This window comes from Apiospora aurea (assembly GCF_038362705.1).
Source record: "Apiospora aurea strain CBS 24483 chromosome Unknown utg000005l_segment0_segment0, whole genome shotgun sequence".
NCBI lineage: Eukaryota > Fungi > Ascomycota > Sordariomycetes > Amphisphaeriales > Apiosporaceae > Apiospora > Apiospora aurea.
The window spans coordinates 4,189,148-4,206,426 of record NW_027117392.1 but is presented as its reverse complement, the minus strand read 5'-3'; the positions used below and the strand labels follow the sequence as shown (position 1 = coordinate 4,206,426).

The 17,279-nt window shown below is 55.4% G+C and overlaps 5 protein-coding genes across 5 annotated transcripts; 2 read left to right on the top strand and 3 right to left on the bottom strand.

Moving 5' to 3' along the window:
- Positions 1-682: 682 nt before the first annotated feature.
- Positions 683-4,259, top strand: PG986_007861 (WSC domain-containing protein; the record flags this gene model as incomplete). Its single annotated transcript, XM_066844083.1, has 4 exons — positions 683-932; positions 989-1,175; positions 1,233-1,363; positions 1,429-4,259. The coding sequence occupies 4 exons, from the start codon at positions 683-685 to the stop codon at positions 4,257-4,259; spliced, it is 3,399 nt and encodes a 1,132-aa protein (XP_066700195.1).
- A 1,643-nt stretch (positions 4,260-5,902) lies between these two features.
- On the top strand, positions 5,903-6,914 carry PG986_007860 (RTA1-domain-containing protein; the record flags this gene model as incomplete). The annotated part of the gene is made up of 2 exons (XM_066844082.1): positions 5,903-6,159; positions 6,275-6,914. The coding sequence occupies 2 exons, from the start codon at positions 5,903-5,905 to the stop codon at positions 6,912-6,914; spliced, it is 897 nt and encodes a 298-aa protein (XP_066700194.1).
- A 106-nt stretch (positions 6,915-7,020) lies between these two features.
- On the bottom strand, positions 7,021-8,774 carry PG986_007859 (uncharacterized protein; the record flags this gene model as incomplete). The annotated part of the gene is made up of 3 exons (XM_066844081.1): positions 7,021-7,567; positions 7,791-8,472; positions 8,618-8,774. 3 exons carry the CDS (start codon positions 8,772-8,774, stop codon positions 7,021-7,023), a joined length of 1,386 nt encoding a protein of 461 aa, XP_066700193.1.
- A 571-nt stretch (positions 8,775-9,345) lies between these two features.
- PG986_007858 (RNA polymerase I specific transcription initiation factor RRN3) lies at positions 9,346-11,430 on the bottom strand (the record flags this gene model as incomplete). Its single annotated transcript, XM_066844080.1, has 1 exon — positions 9,346-11,430. One exon carries the CDS (start codon positions 11,428-11,430, stop codon positions 9,346-9,348), a length of 2,085 nt encoding a protein of 694 aa, XP_066700192.1.
- A 1,084-nt stretch (positions 11,431-12,514) lies between these two features.
- PG986_007857 (uncharacterized protein) lies at positions 12,515-13,917 on the bottom strand (the record flags this gene model as incomplete). The annotated part of the gene is made up of 5 exons (XM_066844079.1): positions 12,515-12,715; positions 12,836-12,963; positions 13,022-13,198; positions 13,489-13,699; positions 13,807-13,917. Coding segments are annotated over 5 exons (828 nt in total), but the record flags the coding sequence as incomplete, so codon positions are not given.
- Between the last annotated feature and the right edge of the window lie 3,362 nt (positions 13,918-17,279).

Here is a 17,279-nt window from a genome sequence, read left to right as displayed (position 1 = left end):
ATGCAGAGCTCTCGACTCAAGTATAGTAGAAGAACGTGGCGAGTCCATTTTGCGGCTGGGCGGGGGATTGCAAAACACGAAACACGACTTGGAACTCGGGGTGTCGTTTGTAAGGCTACGAAAATACGAGATAGCAATCACGCTAAATGAGGCCGTTTGCGCCTGGCAAGAAAGCGAGAGCCAAGCAAACCGTTCTAACGGCAAGTAAGGCGGAGGATAGGGCACAACGCAGTGCCTGCCCGTTCGGCCACGAGATACCAGAGTCGGCTCAACGGCAGCATGCGTGGCAGACATGGCGAGCGCGTATGGCGACGGGCTCACGGTTACCAGTCTCGGGCATGGCATGCCTTGAAGCCGCTGCAACGATTCATCAAGGGCCCCTACCGTTAAGACCTGGATGGGCACGACCTCACAACAACAGACCTGGCTGAAGCTTCGACACGCCTAGTGCCAATCTACCACCGCCAAGCCCATCTAAGGCCCCCCTTTAGCCTGCGTCCAGCACTCGCCTTCAGCGGCATCCATCTAGAACATTGATGGCATGGAAGGACATCGCGTTCATAAATAGGGGCATGTCCACCACATGGCCTCTTTCGTGCTTTCCATACCGCTCCACACATTCGGCCACCCCCGTACAGACACTCGTTTTGAATACAACACATTGAGATATTCGATTCCAGCCATGGGGTCTATGGGGCGATCGGTGCTCGCCTCCCTGGCCTTCCTAGCCTCGGTGTCCTTGGTGAATGGAAACATCCTGCGCAAGGATCTGCCGGCCGGTTGGAATTACACTGGGTGTTATACCGAGACTTTCCGTACACTGAGCTCGGATGGTTACGTCGACAATGGGGGTATGACGGTTGAGAAGTGCCTCGCCTACTGCGACAAGAACAATTACCCCTATGGTGGTGTTGAGTACTACCACGAGTGTTGTAAGTAGCATGCCCCTCTCCCTGCTGACCAGAACGAATCCTGAACCATCATACAGACTGTGGAGGAACCATTGCGACTGGGGCCAAGATGACTTCGGACAGCTCGTGCAACACACCCTGCGATGGCAACAAGACCGAAACATGCGGAGGTGCTGGCTTTTTGTCATTGTACAATAACCCCAAGAACATGGGACCCGTGCCCAATACTGGTGTGCCCGGCTGGAAATCCATCGGATGTTACTCGTAGGGCGCCCCTATATCCAAGGTAAGACCGCATGGCTAACTTCTTGCTTCCTACAGAGAAGGAACCAATGGTCGAACACTGACATACCAAGCCAACACCGGCAACAACAACTCGGCCTTGACTTGCACGGCTGCTTGTGGAGCAGCTGGCTTCTCTCTTGCCGGTACCGAATACTCTGGCCAATGCTGTAAGTCCTGCCTGTTGTTGTCCACACAAGGGTGCTTCTCATCCAGACACTTACTCTCTCGGTAGTCTGTGGAAACAGTTTCTTGAACGGAGGTGCCCCTGCTAGTTCAGGCTGCTCGATGCTCTGCTCTGGTAACCAAACGGAAATCTGCGGCGGACCGGATCGTCTCAACGTCTACAGCTCTGGCAATGCACTGCCGTCGATCACTACTGCTGCTCCCAGCGCGTCCAGCACTACAACGACCGGCACTGCTGGCTCGACCCCGACCCCAACCCCGACAGGACCAGTCCAGCCTCGGACAGTGGGCAACTACGTCTGGTATGGCTGTCAGCTGGAAGTGCCCGGCCGTACATTGCAACTAGCTGCCTACGCCGACAACGGGATGACCCTAGAGTCATGCTATAAATTCTGCAGTGGCCAAGGGGCCACCTACTTTGGAACCGAATATGGCCGCGAATGCTACTGCGGCAACTCTTTCCAAAACGGTCCGCAGCCTGCCTCGGCTAGCGACTGCTCCCAACTTTGCGCCGGCAACCCGTACGAATACTGCGGTAACGGGAACCGCCTGTCAGTATATGTCAAGAATGGTACAGCGCCACTCCCCAGCAGCAGCAGCTCATCATCCACGCCTGGAAATACGCCAACGCCCACCTCCACATCCGCAGCAGTCCCTAGCACGACTGGCCTGCCCGCCGGCTGGTCCGCCCAGGGTTGCTGGCAGGATGGCCCGAATGGACGTATCCTCGCCACTTACCAGAACCCGGATAGCGACAATTTGACGCCACAGAGCTGTGCTTACCTTTGCCAGAACAGAGGATATACGATTTCAGGCACCGAGTTCTCCAAACAGTGCTTCTGCGGCAACGCTATCTACAATGGAGGGCATGTCACCAACGACCCCTCGCAGTGCAGTACCACATGCTCCGGTGACAACTCGCAGACTTGTGGTGGTCCTGGCTATATATCCATTGTGTCCCAGGGGAAGCCTCAGGTTTACCAGCCTCCCGTCGTCCAGACGTCGGGTCTCAACAACACCTGGACCTACATTGGGTGCTACAACGACAACGTCAACAACGAACGAACCCTCCCGTGGGCCCTGCATTACCCAGGCACCAATACTGCCACCCAATGTTTGCATCAGTGTGCACTGTATGGCTATCCTATCGCGGGCGTGGAGTACGGCGAGGAGTGCTACTGCGGCGACCCCGGGGATCTTGCTCAACCCGGCGTCGCCAAGCAGGCCGAGTCAGACTGCAATATCCCCTGCGCGGGCAACGCCTCAGCCATCTGCGGTGGCGGTAGCCGACTCTCTACATATCAATGGTCCGGGGCGACGCCGCTTTACGTGTTTGGCAACCCCACAGGAAACGACGCTGGGGCTTACTCCAACCTTGTTGGCGGTGTTGTCACCCCGTTATTGACCATGCAGTCGATTACCGGAAAGGTCACGTTCCTGGAGAAATGGGGCACCGGCGCCCCCAACAGCACAGGGGCGTACGAGCTTGATCTGAGCCAGGTGAACAACTTCACTGCGGCTTGGAGGACGATGCATCTGAAGACGGACGTCTTCTGCAACGCTGGAATCACACTACCAGACAAGGTGGGCAGGCAGCTCACTGTCGGCGGCTGGTCTCTTGACTCGACCTTTGGCGTCCGGCTGTACTGGCCTGACGGATCGGCCGGCGTCAAGGGTACCAACGACTGGCAGGAGAACGTGGACATCCTGAGACTTCAGGCAGGGCGCTGGTACCCGAGCGCCATGATCATGGCTAACGGATCGGTGCTTGTCGTCGGCGGTGAGAAGGGCTCCAATGCTGCACCGGAGCCGAGTTTGGAGATCCTTCCTCCGAATGGCAGCCCGCCTCTGTACATGGACTGGCTGGAGAAGACGGACCCGAACAACCTGTACCCGTTCCTGGCTGTTCTTCCCAGCGGTGGCATCTTTGCGTCTGTCTGGAATGAAGGGCGCATCTTGGACGAGAACACCTTCCAGACGATCAAAAACATGCCCATGATGCCTACGTCGGTGAACGACGATTACGGAGGTCGCACTTATCCTCTCGAAGGAACTGCCGTGCTTCTCCCGCAATACGCGCCGTACACAGACCCCCTCGGCGTCTTCATCTGCGGTGGTGCCAGCGGTGGCCGCCAGGGCTTGGACAACTGCGTGACCATCTACCCGGAGGCTCCCCAACCACAGTGGACTCTGGAGCGCATGCCCTCCAAGCGCGTCATGAGCTGTATGGCCCCGCTGCCGGACGGCACCTACCTGATCGCCAACGGCGCCAAGGAGGGCGTGGCCGGCTTCGGCCTCGCCACCGACCCCAATTACCAGGCCATACTCTACGACCCCTCCAAGCCCGTGGGCCAGCGCATGAGCAACATGGCCACGACGATCGTCGCGCGCCTCTACCACAGCGAGGCCATCACGCTGCTGGACGGGCGCGTGCTCATCACGGGCTCGGACCCCGAGGACGGCGTGCACCCGGAGGAGATGCGGGTCGAGGTCTTCACGCCGCCGTACATTCTCAACGGCAAGCCGCGCCCCACCTTCAGCCTCACCAACAAGGACTGGGGCTACGGCCAGACGGTCAGCTTTACCCTCGGCGGCGCGGCGGTCAACGGGGCCATCAAGGTCTCGCTCCTGGGCGCTGTCTCCAGCACGCACGGCAACTCGATGGGGGCCCGGACCATCTTCCCGGCCATGAGCTGCCAGGGCACCAGCTGCTCGGTCACGGCGCCGCCCAACGCCCACGTGTGCCCGCCCGGCTGGTACCAGTTCTACGTGCTGGACGGCGGCATCCCGGCGGTGGGCGTGTACGTGCGCATCGGCGGCGACCCGGCGTTCATCGGCAACTGGCCGAACGCGACGGGCTTCAGCCTGCCGGGCATGTAATTAATGTAAGCGAGGGGGGTAACCACTGCCTGGTCTAATGCCTAATCAGGTACTTGGTGACTGGGAATCCTTAGGGCGAGAGAGGTTAATAGGCCGGACTATTTATTTCGGCCCTCCTCGGGTAGTCGATGATTTGGTTTTGAGGAGTTCTGCGGGAAGTAGGCGAGGGCGTCGTATCATTCAGATTGCATATATCCAGATAACACTTTAGTCGCCATTGCTCCACACATATCTTTTGATCTTGTCCTGCTGAAGTTAACAGCCACCAGGGCCGTCTCTCCCATCGTGGCCATGTTTGGTTCGCAAAGCGCGAGTGGGCAAGCACGAAAAGAAAACAGCAGAAAGAAGGGAAGGAAGGCACCGAACGTAGCTGAAGCAGAATGACATGTTGGTTTGGGCAAAGGCGGGAGGTGCCGCCCACTGCCGCCCCCACTCTACGACAACGTTTTCGTGTTCAAGTACGTCCTCTTGGTGTTGGGGGTCCAACTTCCAAGCAACATCTCAGCTGCACATGCATGCACATGCTCTTTTGAGCATATTAGGAAGTTGGGGGAGGAATTTGGGGGTGGCACCTTCCCATCCTCCCACTTTTCCCACTTTTCCCAACTTCCGATCAGTCTGAGGTACCTCCACAGCATCGTCTTTCCTCTTCTTCGGCAGGGCTGAGGTGCAATCCCCTCTTACCTACAGGTCAGGTTAAATTGTCTGCCTACCTTAGGTACCTTACCTACCCGTTCCTGCACGTCATCCCACCTGCACCCATTCAACATGATACGGCGTTTACGCAACCCTGCCCAGATCCATCCAAGGCCTAGCTAGAGCTCGTCGGCGCTGATGGTGGTGGCGGCCATGTCCAGGATTGGGCGCGATGGAATGTGCAGATTGCCTCGACCGCAGTCTTATTATCCATTATTGGCCGCCCCGGCAGCAGCGGTAGGGGGTAGGGTCTTCTTCAGCCCGGCCGCCAGTTGCCGCATCTGGACCCCCCTCTCTTTCTCTCTCTCTCTCTCTCTCCCTCCCTCCCTCTCCAGACGGCATGCCATCAGGATCTCGCGCTTGTATCAGTCAAAGGATCAGGAAGTGGTTTCCCGCCATGAGCAGGAGTCAAGTCGGCGTTCGCTGGGCTAGGCCAAGGCGAGATCAGGTGGATAGGGAGGGGGAAGGGGGGCGGCCACCTGGAAAAGGGCAGTTTTTGGTCCTGCGTGAACGACTGCTCTAGGCCGGGTCGCGTAAAGACAACCTTAAGAGGGCATGTCACTGGTCGAGCTATGTCCGAGTCTTGCTGTGATTCGGACACCGCCTTTTGCATCACTTGCATCTGTCAGTCCTGGCTTCGTGGCTCGGGCATCTTTCTCTCTCTTGCCTTTATAAATTGTTTGTTGGTTCTCGCTCACGAGTCTTGCTTAGTATTCTCTATCTCGCTGCTTCCAGATCTCCAGTCTCGCAACAACAGCTTTCCGGCACAAGCTAAAGAGAAAAAGAAGTATCGCCAATATTCTGGATGATGGACAGATATACATACTGATGCCGGCTATACCTTCCTCTGTCCGACAATAATACACCTGCAGTAGTAGTGTGTGTGCGACGATCACCGCATTACGGCCGATCAATATATCTATCTACCACCAAGACGATCCCCCAAAATGCCTAGCCAAACGATGAACCAGGCTGTGAGCGTCCTCTTCATTGTCGTCTTTGTGTCCAGCCTGCTGGGATGCGTCATCTTTACCCTGTTGCTGCGCCGGTGGGTGAACTTTAGCATCCCGCTGGCCCTCGCGTGCGTCTTCGAGATCTTCGGCTACGGCATCCGTTGCAGTAGTGTGACGGGCAATTTGAGCGCCCACATGTTCGTGGTGGTTACGATCCTCCTCACACTGGCCCCGTCATTCGTCTCTTTGGCGTAAGTGGTCACTCTATACCTCTGATGTCCTACGGCAAATCGACCTGCAGAGGGCAGGGAACGAAATATAAAGGCCGCACTTTTTACTGAAGTGATCATCTAATCACTGTCTTAGTATGTACATGACGATCGAACGGACTCTCCAGATCATCGGCAAAGAGCACTCCCTCATCGATCCCGGGTGGTACGTCTACCTGATCTGGTCCGACCTGGCCGGGCTCGCCGTCCAGATCGTGGGCCTCGGCCTGGCGCTGTCCGGCACCTCCAGCACGACGCGCCTAGGTCCCGACGCCGACAGCGGCGCCGTCGTCGTCGCGGTGGGCATCGGGCTGCACGCGGCGACACTGGCCGTCTTCATGGCACTATTTGCCGTCGTGCTGTGCCAGGCCCTCACGACGTACCGCCAGTACGGCAGCCGGACGACCGAGGTGGAGCTCGGGGTGGCCGGGAGCGGGAGGGCCCTGACCCACCGGTTCAAGGGCTACCTCGTCATCGTCATCCTCGTCGTCGTGTGTCTCCTGATCCGTGACCTGTACCGGGCTATCGGCCTGACGCAGGGCTTCGCGACGACCGGCGCCGGCCAAGCCATGTTCGCGCTCTTGGATGGGTTTCTCGTTGCCGAGGCCGTGCTCGGTCTCGCCGTCTTCCACCCTGCATGGGTCCTCGTGGACGGGTACAAGCCCGAGTCGGAGCGACAGGGAAAGGGGGGCATAGGGCTCGGGTTCCATCCAAGCGCCTCGAGTAATTTCATATAGTCAGTTTATTGGTAGCTAGACGAGCTTATTAATAGTGATATTCACAAAGCCTGCTCCCAATTGTTGCATCTAGAGCCAGTGACTTTCTTTTTACCTCAATGCCCAGTTACCCATCTCCCAAAACCCTGCGTAAAACAGCGTCGAACGCGGTTCGCTCGATGACGGCGCCGAAGCTCAGACACTTGAACGAGCCCCTGAGCTCGGAGATGAGCGTGTCGAGGACCCTCCCGTCGTTATCCAGCACCGCCTCCTGTCCGTACTCGCGCACCATCTCGAACCACGCCTGGACGGGCGCGAGCTCCAGGTCCGGCGGGTTCAGCGTCGCCGCTAGGCTGTGCAGCGACTCGAGTGTGAGGCCCGTCGTGCGCCAAGTGACGCTCCCGCCCATGTCCGCCTGAGGGATTTCTCCGGGAGAGGATATCGACCCAGCGGGGGCGGGGGCGGCTGCGGCAACTTTCTCGATATTCTGGAGCACAGAACCAGGCGCCTGCTGGAGCGCCATGGCTGACAGCATGAGGTTGTGGCCGTGGCAGGGGTCATCGACGTCGCCGGCGCTGCAGCTGGTGACTGCTGAATTCGCTGATGGTGGTTGGTTGCCATCGTACAGCTGAAAGTGGGCTGTCGTAAAGTGATCCCAGCAGGTGTGCTCGAGACTAGATCGATCGGAGGAAGTTAGAGCACAAAAACAATGACTTGGCAATAATCCCTCTCTGGGGATGAGGACAGAAATGTGCGGAGATACAAGAAAAGCCGCAAACACTTATCAGCGCCCGTCCATTGCCCAGAACAGTAGTAACAGATATCCAAGAAGAGACGTTGGATGCTCGGGTTAGGGGTTAGGGGTTAGGGGTTAGGGGTAGGGGTAGGGTATTGTACGCCAAAATGAAGTTGATCGCCCTATATGTCTCCTCCTCTGGGTCTCGAGCCAGCTCTACCTGGTCGTCTGCTCTCCCGAGCGTTGAGCCCGGAGCCTGAACCTCCTCGACGAAACCAGCGCGCCACTCCTGATCTGGCTTCATGTCTCTCGTGACCTGGAACGCAGGTGAGCCTGGGTTCTTGTCCACGCTCAAGTAGGTCATGTAATCCGGCTCTGAGCTGAAGAAGGAGGAAGCGGCCCAGGTAGCAGCGGGATCTGTGTCTCCAACAGAGCCATCAGTCGGCGGCAGTGGATTGCTGATGCCATCAATTTCAGACTCGGCCATCGTCATTGAGCAATCGATGCCAGGCATCACAGACGGAACAGCCTGGTCAGCACCCAGCGGCGCCTGCTGCTGCTGCTGCTGCTGCTGTGGCGGTGGTTCACTCATCATCGTCACGGAAGCCAACTGCTCCCGCATGCTCCGGTTCTCGCCCGCGAGCCCCCGACAGTCCGCCTTGCACCGTTCGATGGCGTCACGCAGCCTCACGATATCCATCTCCATCCCCTTGGCGTAATTTGCCTTGCGCTGGCGGTGCTGGAGCTGAGCCCGACGGACCTGGGCGCGGCGGGTCTCGGCCTTATCCGCGCCCTCGTCATGCCGCTGCTGGCGAAGGGCCCCGGAGCCTGGAGCAGCCGGCCCTGGGACGAAATGAGTGTCAGCCAGCCTTAGGACGAGAATAAATTGTGCATTGCTTTGCCTTCATAGAGGTTTGAGAACAAAAGAATTGATTCCTTCGTGGTGTCGTTCCGCTGACGACTGATTAGTATTCACATCACTACGCACCATTGGGGAGGCCAGGATTGGCCGAGACGAATGTCAGATTGCGGTGCGGTCCGGATTTCGGCTTCAACTTCTTCCAGAATTTAGCAAACGATGGACGGAGGCTGCTCTCCTTGTCGTCCGAGCCATTGTGGCTACTCAAACGAGACGGGGTAGCCATCCCCAAATTCCGGAAGAGGCAACACTTTTGGTAGGGTAGTATGGCGGCGGATGAAATGGACTAGACAGAGCGGACGTTAAGGTGCCGTCTATGCAGCGCTGGCGACGATTGTACATATGTTGACTTGTATAACACAAAGCCTCTCCGTGCGGGGCTATAGCTCAGCCCCTTCGTTCGACCAGTTCAAGACAGATAGAGTGGCATGGACTACCGGGAGGCACAAATCTCGATGAAGGGTTTAGATCGTACTGTTCACTTGGTTAATACTGCTTCCTGCCCTTGGAGGTCTCGAAACATATGATGAAAGACGTGCGTCACAGTTGGTTAATAGCACGGGTAGCTGAGAGATGCGCTGGATTGCTACTCTGCGGAAAATAGCGTCGTAGGACTCATGCTGACAAAGCTGGATATCTCCCTCCTAACGCCTGAATCCATATGGCCTTCCAGATGTAACCTCAAATCAGGCCTTATTTTTTTTGAACACCCCTTTGATGCAGCCGAAAACGCCAGTGCCAATAGTAACAATGCAAATACCAGTCGGAAAAGTGGCGCTGTTGGGGAATGCAGGCACTTAGTCATCCCGACCGTCCTCACCATCCGTTGCCGTATCTTCGTCAATCTCCTCCTCAACTACTTCCTCCTCGTCACTGTCCTCCTCCTCGTCAGGATTCAGGCCGGGAATGTTCCTCCATGGCAGATAGTCTCCCTCGACCCAATGCTTGCTCGTTGGTAGTTGGTATGGATCAAACGGGAAATATGAATCGAGCTGCTGCCAGCTCTCGTCGTTGAGGTCGAGCCCCGACTCTCGCAGCGCGCCACCGTTCGCATACGAAGTCGAAACGAACTGTGATAGCCGCAGACGCTTGTTGGCCTCGATAAGAGGATAGACGTACATGAAACGTAACCGGTGAGCGAGAGGTGCGAATTGCTCGACGATTGCAGGCGAGCAGACCTTGAGCGGGTTGAGCTTAGAGTAGATGTTGCGTCGAAGAACCTCTTTCACCTCTGGTATCCACGTGATGTCCTGGTCCAGGTACGACGACAGCTCATCCTCATCAACATCTTCAGGGACCTCTTGGATGAGATCCTTCCAGCGGAAGCAAAATATATACATCAAGGCCTGCGTCAGAGAGTAGAAAGAGGCATAACGCCTGACATCAGGTCCCCTGCAGTTGACTTCGTAGGTCGTGCGCATCTTGTCTAGGTGATGACCCAGTACCTCGAACACCAAACGGACATGTTTACCGGGCACCATGGCACCACGAGCTACAAAGCTAGCGAGGTAGGCCGACGCCGCCTGGCGCAACACAAGCGGCCGGTTGGACTCGAAAGCAGTGTTAATCAATGTCCCGCAGAATAAGTCCAGCAACGTTTCAGACTGCTGTGCGAAGTGAAACACCAAGAATTGCGTGTGGCGGGATTTGTAGGCAGGAAGAACGATGTGGGAGAATTCGTTGAGGAGGGTCTCGAATGTCGACAAGGCCTCGGGCGAGTCCGGATCGTCGAAGTACGGCGTGTAAAGCCTGAACAGTTTGTCCAGGGTCACGTCGAGTTTCTCGATGCTTTCCTTGACGGACTTGATTTGGTTGAATTCGTCCTCCTCATCGTCACTGTCCACTGACTCGGCATCACTCTCGTCATCGTCGTCATCGGCGGGCAATTCTCCATTGGCCTGGGCTGAACGAAGAGCCATCAAAACCATAGCAGTGAGCCGGTCATCAAGGTCGTCCATATCCATTTGCATCTTTACATCGATATGCACTAGACGGTTGGTGATGAGGTCGGTAATGTCCGTCTGGAGTTGGGAGGCATACTTGCGCAAGCGCAAAAGATTGTCGACGTAAGCCAAGTGGACGCGACTCGACTCATCGTGGTAGGGGAACTTGCTGACAATGACCTGTCCCAAGACGACATTTGCGGCGGGAAAGACGCGAAGAAGGTAGCACACAGCCTGATGGAGTCGATCTTGCATACGTTCCCGGGTGACGGTTGGGAAGTCGGGTATAGCCCAGTCGGCCGGCCGCGAGTTGCCAAACTTGTCTACCAGCATTTCGAGGACAAGGTTGAGGTAAGAGCCTTGCGCGCTCACCAGCGCTCCGAGGAACTGGGTGTAGACGGTGGCGAATTGGTCATCACGACCCAACCACTGGCACCGCAGCACGCTTTTCACCAGCCCGGACGCCGACCGGCCGAGACGAGGCACAAAGCCTGTCAATGCGAGCATGTAGCCCATGAGTTCCTGGCGCCGCCTCTCGGGTAGTATTTTGTCGAGTTCGTCGTCGTAGTCATCGTCGTCGGCATCGTAGATCCGTTGTCGGCCGGCAACGGCTTCTTTCAAGATGTCGTAGTCTTCATCGTCTCCGTGAGCATGGCCATCGAGTGCTTTGCAGATCTCTTTCTTGATCTCCTCGACGGTTCTGGCGCCGACCTCGTGGATTTCAAGATTCATGTCGAACTCGACCCTTTGGCGTTTGCGTGGGCTTTGGGGGTGATCTGTGCTGCTACCATCGCTAGGAAGGTCATCGTCTTCCAGAGCCCTCCTTTTCCCCAACGTGGAGGAAGCCGTTTTGAGAATGGGCTTGAGCGGTGTAGCAGGCTTTGCAGCAGAGCGAGCCAGCTGGGTGGCGGTTGTGGTTGCGGCGACGGCAGACTGCATTTGGGCCAGGCAGCAAGATGGCAAGCGGAGTCTTGTCTGGTGTGGTCTCTCGACTCGGCTCGAATCGCGTCTCTATTAAATGCAGGACTCAGGAAGGTAGGAATCGAGATTCCGGGCGCATCACATAATTCAGCACACGTCTATAGGGATGACAGGAGGATTGGTTGGATGGTCACGACTTGAGGGTCTCGATGGGCACGCGACTCGAAACGGAGATTGGAACCTAGAAAAGTGTCGCTGGAGAAACAAACTTCTTTTGCCTCTGCCCAAATTTTTGTTAAGAGGTGGACCCAAGCAACCAAGCCATCGAGTGAGTGACGAAAAATGGTGGGGGAGGGGACCCTACGCCCCGCACGGACCCTCGACCCTCGATCCTCGATCCTTGACTTTGCCTGGGCTGGGCTGTCTTCACTCACTCTCTGGCCTATCAGGAAGCAATGATACTGGACCTACTTGCTAGGTACTAGGCACGGGTATATATATATATTGATAGTAGATACAGGATATCTATCTGATAGCATGCTGGGGTCTAGCTAGACGCAAGAGAACCAACGTCAGGGATGTGTGAACGAACAAGTAAGACAATTCAAAAAGCTATATAGACTTTGTATCTGGCTGGATTATGGTGGATTCAAAAGAGAATGTGATTGTCCATCCTCTCCAACCTCGAGGCCGGAGCTACTGCCAAACCCCAGACCCTATACTCAAGTCCTTTCAACAGGCCAAGCATTCGTAAAGGGGAAGTGCCCCGGGGAATCTACGAAAACAAATAAATAAAATAAACACAATAGGAGACCTTTGCTTTTCCCGCCGCATGTCCGCCACTTCGTCCACTGAAAAAGACCCTCCCAGCCATCTTCATTTACAAGTACCGAATCCCTGTAGTCAACTCCGAGTCAAGGCGTGTATGTTTGTTTCCCTCCGGCCCAAAAAATATCTCCTCTTTCCCCTCCAACCCTTTACTTATACACACGTAGAAGACAAACTCCATCGTCGGTGATGGCCACTGTGCACAGCAAGTTCTGCCAGCCAGGTAGTGATGGGCTGGACACCGGAGCAGGGATCGGACGCTGGGCCTGAGGGCTTAATAGGTCTCACCAGCCGCGCCGTTGTGCCCGCCTTGGGCACTGTACAGGTAGTTCTCGCCCCCTTCAGCCAAACCTCCAGCCTCACCACTCTGGAAGCCAGACGCCCCCGCCGCCGCACCACCACCAGCGGCACTCGCTCCGTATCCCTGGCTGCTTGGTCTGGCTTGCTGGTTGTCGCCACGATTTGACTGTGACTGCTAAGCATTGGTCAGTGATGAGACAACACGCGTGGATAGAAAGGAACAAGAAGCAGGCCGGCCGAGGTCCTCGACATCGCATGTCTATGGGCCGCGGCGTGATGGGGGAGGGATTCCTACCTCTCGGTATTTAGATAGGTATATCTTGAGGGCTTCAGCATAGTTCTCAAACCCAAGAGACGTCATCGCAAATAGGATGTCTTCGCCATTGACCGTTTTCCTCTTCTCTTGGTGGCATTTTTCAGAAGCTACCGAGGGTTAATACAACGCTCAAGCATCTGCAAGCGCGGAGTGAGATCGACCTACCTTCGCTGGTGATGAAGCTGATAAATTCGCTCACGCACTCCTGCATGCACTCTTTGGCTTCCTTGGCGATCTTTGCATTCTCGGGCAATGCCATCTTCATGATGCGGGCGACTGGCGCGAAATTTCGAATATTAGCATCGTATACATCGAATTTGTCCAACCTGGAAGCGCTCTGCGCTTCCGGCGACTTAGACGACGAATCGTGAGACATGAGCAATCTGTTTGGAGGGCGCGTCTGGCTCCAGCCGCAGGACCAATTGTGTGAGAAGCTAACGAAGCGATTCCACTCAAACCTCGCGGCAAGCTCGCAACTCGCAGCTCATCCACAGCGGCAGCTTCTCCCTGGTCCAGAAACCTCAAACTTGATTCGGCTCGGGTGGATTCGAGACCTCACCACAGACGGGATGGGTTGACGCGCACCGCGCGCCGCACAAATCGGATTAAAAGCAAGCAGACTCTTCACTCACCATTGGCTATAGGCAACCACCTATCCTGCTCCTTGACTTCGAACTCATAGCCGAGAGCGCTGGCGTGTGGGTCTTGAGGATCGTTCATTTGTGCTTCATCACCGTCGGGTGACTGTACACCAGGCTCAACGTCCTTTGGAGGGGGATTGGGGGGAATCCGACATATTTGGCTACCTGCAGCGGGTGGTAGCTTCTTGTAATTTTTCTTGGTCTGCCAACTCGCACAGTCGGTTACTAGGTCCCAACTAGGTTGAGAGATGATGTGTCCCTGCCTCTGACACGTTGCAGCTTGGGTCAATGGAGTAAGGTAGGGCTTACAAACTGCGCGCGGCTTAGCTGCAGCAAATTTTTTTCTGGTTCTGCGTCAAGGGCACGATGCCGGCAGCGGATCCCCCAGTCTACTACGATTACTGCGTCGAGACGTAGCTCGGGAACGACGTGACCTCACAGTTCCCAACCTGGCGCAGCAGCCCTGTCGCAAAGCTCAGGCTATGACGGTATGCCTTGCGATATGCAAAGTCGGTCTGCACCCTTTTCCTGGATCTTGCCTAGGGTCTTGGTCAGTCAAGGCAGCAGGCCGCGGTTGCAGGAGTGGGATGGTGGAGGCAGGAGAACGTGGACAGATGCAGCGAGGCGGGGGTGTGTGTGTGTACTGTATGTGAGAAGGCCGAGGGTTGCGTTACTGCGGGTCCTGATGTTCCTTTTGGAATCGAAGCTCAGTGGCTCTATCGCGCAGGCGTTCCGCAGAAACGATCGCCTGCCTGCAGGTTGTGGTAGAGAGACTTACAGGGAGGCCGTGTAGAGTGTACTTTGGCCGGGTTAGAGGAACGGGCAGGGCCAAGGAGGGAAGGCACTATGGAAAGCGACCCCTAGTTCAGGGAAGCGACGTTGGCTATGGTGTATCTCTAGTACTGCAACGGTATTGATATACCGACTCGGTGGTATTGTGAGTGTGCACGCGTGAGGTTACACCGGGTTCGCTGGATATTGATTTCCAACGGGTGCGCGATGGGGGCAGGCGGTACTCGGAGCACGGCTGGGGTAGGGTACGCTTGTCGGACACCCAGTACAGCTCGTGCTAGGATCGCAAGCAGCGGCGAAGCGGAAGGGGCAGGCTGCGGGAAGTGCGGTCGCGTCAGAGTATGGAGGCTTTTGAGGCGACAAACAAGCTGGGCTTACTCGGTTGGGTATGGGCCGTTGTGGACTTGTTGGAGGGTCTGCGTTGTCCGCTGGATATGTAGACGTACGGTACAATCGAAGGTATCGATCAATGCGCGTCGTCCAGAATAGTTTTGACTGGACGGATGCAAGGGCCTGAGCAGGATGGATGCGTCTTGATTAGATCAACTTTCGTGGATATGCCAGGTCGCGGGCAGCAAATGAGCTCGCGGGCGAGATGGGAAAACGTGGGATGCAAACAAACTACTGTCTAACTTGAACTGGGCTTTGCGGGATGAGAAGGTGGATGGGGATTGGGTTGGAGCCTGGGAGGTGAGCGAGCAGTAGCTTGCTTGAGCCTTGAGGTAGGTAGCAGGTAGCAGGTAGCAGGTAGCAGGTAACAACAGTAAGGTAGGTAGTCTGGTCTTAGGTAAGGAAGGTTAAAGACTGGAAATGAGTATCGAAGTACTTCTCGACGTGCTTGGAGTTACCACTAGGTAGTGGTAGTAGGAGGAGGTAAACCTGGAACTTGGATGGATGCATGCATACATACCTGGACGACACCCTTCTGTTTGCTTCGCGTTAGGTCAACCTGCTTTGTAGGTCGGTCGTGGCAGGTATTGAAGTGAACCTTATGGCAGTAGGTAGAATCTGTACGTGAAGTCAATGGCAGACAAGCCCGGTAGGGGGTGCTCGTGCTTGCTTGCTGCGTCGCGTGGGGTAGTTGCAGGACAAAGAGGAACGGCTACAGTAAGATGGGCTCTTGGTCTGGTGGCAGTTTTTGGGGATCTGGGAAACTAGAACAAGATCAGTCAGTGCCGTCAGTCAGTGACGAGTGACGACGAAGTGGGAATGATTGCGGCGTTTTGATTGACGACTTTTCTGCGGTCAGGGAGCCGTAGCGCGGTTCGCAACCTCGTACCAAACAAGTCCCGCACCGTCAGGGTGGAGCCGACGACACTCAGACTCGGTGTGATTGCTGGTGATGGGCGGGAACCACACGGGATAAAGAATAGTAACCCAGCTAGGCTAAACCAGACATCAGCCATTACATGGGACGAACTACCTTGGGTTGAGATCTAAGCACACACAGCACGAGAGGGGGACAGAAAATTGGAAGAGAACGCGCTAACTTGGAAGCATTTGGCGCTGGACCAGCCTTCGATTTAGGTAGGTAGGTACATTCTGTTGATTGCATACACCACAAGTCACAAAATAGATACTCCTATAGTTGAGGCTGGTCTATAATATTGTTATTTACGTATAAGATGGTTTAGCCGTGCATTTGAGGCTACATTATACGATTAACTGTGATATTGTGTTGTTTATCTTCCGGAGAAGATACAGTACGTGTCAAGAAAGATTAGCCCCCCCCCGCCGCCCTCCCTGCTAGATCCCGAAAAAGTCAAATATAGACAGTGAAACTTGACCTTGGTAGGTATAAATTCTTTGTTTAGTATTGCACTTCTCCAAAAGTTAACCTTGGTAGGTATAAATTCACTGTCTATATTTGAGTTTTTCGGGATCTAGCAGGGAGGGGGGGCTAATCTTTCTTGACACGTACTGTAGCCTATGAGCTGCGGAAATATTTGTTTGGCGTACGATTGATCGCCTAGCACGAACAGGCGGCCGGCGCTTACAGATCCTGAGGTGCGAGGCCCCAACTCAAGTTGAATCTGCATCGTGTGTATCTGGCTACGACTACCTAAATTGTGGGCATAGGAATGGACGGATGTGCTTGCAACGAGCCGGTACACCGGGCTGAGGGCCTATGATTCCCACCGCAGTCATCACACGCTCGTCGTTCGTCACATCCATGCCATGTTTCAAGGTTCCCCTCATCCATCCTCGACTTGTACTCCATATATTCAATGGGTAAAGCCGAGATACCCACTTCGACAGGTACTTGCAGTCAAAAAGTCCGGTTGAAGCCTTGGTGCATGGAGATCTCGTCTCGTCTCGATATTATCAACAATCGTCTTGGATCATTCCCACGTCAGAGCACAGCACATCTGCTTCGAAGCTTTTATGGAGTTTGTTTGCATCTTTACGGTACTCTAGAATTGTGTGGCCGGCTATCAAAACCACATCCCGGTCAGCCCTGGTTCTTGCTCTTTGGTCACCCATCGTAATCCTGGTATAAGTGCATACTCCTTACGAGGACATGGAATGTGACCATGTGTTCGACGTGCCTTAGTTTCGCAGTTTCCAGAAGACGTCTTTTGCATCCCAGGACATTGTACCGCGAAGAGAAAGGATTCATTATGTCTACCGTGGGCTCTGTTAACCCTGGGCATGGACAGCACGAGACTCTCAGCGGCGGGTGGTGGAGGCGGTGAAGGCATTGCCCGACTAGGGTTATGCCTTGGTAGTATACACCCACAGGTGGCGTTACTCTTGATCACCACATGATAAGAAAGAGAAGAGGCAAAAACATTGTTCATGCGTTTCCCTTGCGGGCCCGAGCATGGTATGGCCTTCCCTCGATCGAGGACTTGCTATGTACTTTTTACCGGGCCAGCCAGGGGACCAACCGGTACAAGCTGTGAGTGGGTGGATTGATCCATTGCTGATTTGACAATTCAGGCTAGATGGGAGACTCCTGCAGCAGCCTCTAACAGGGCAGCTTGGTG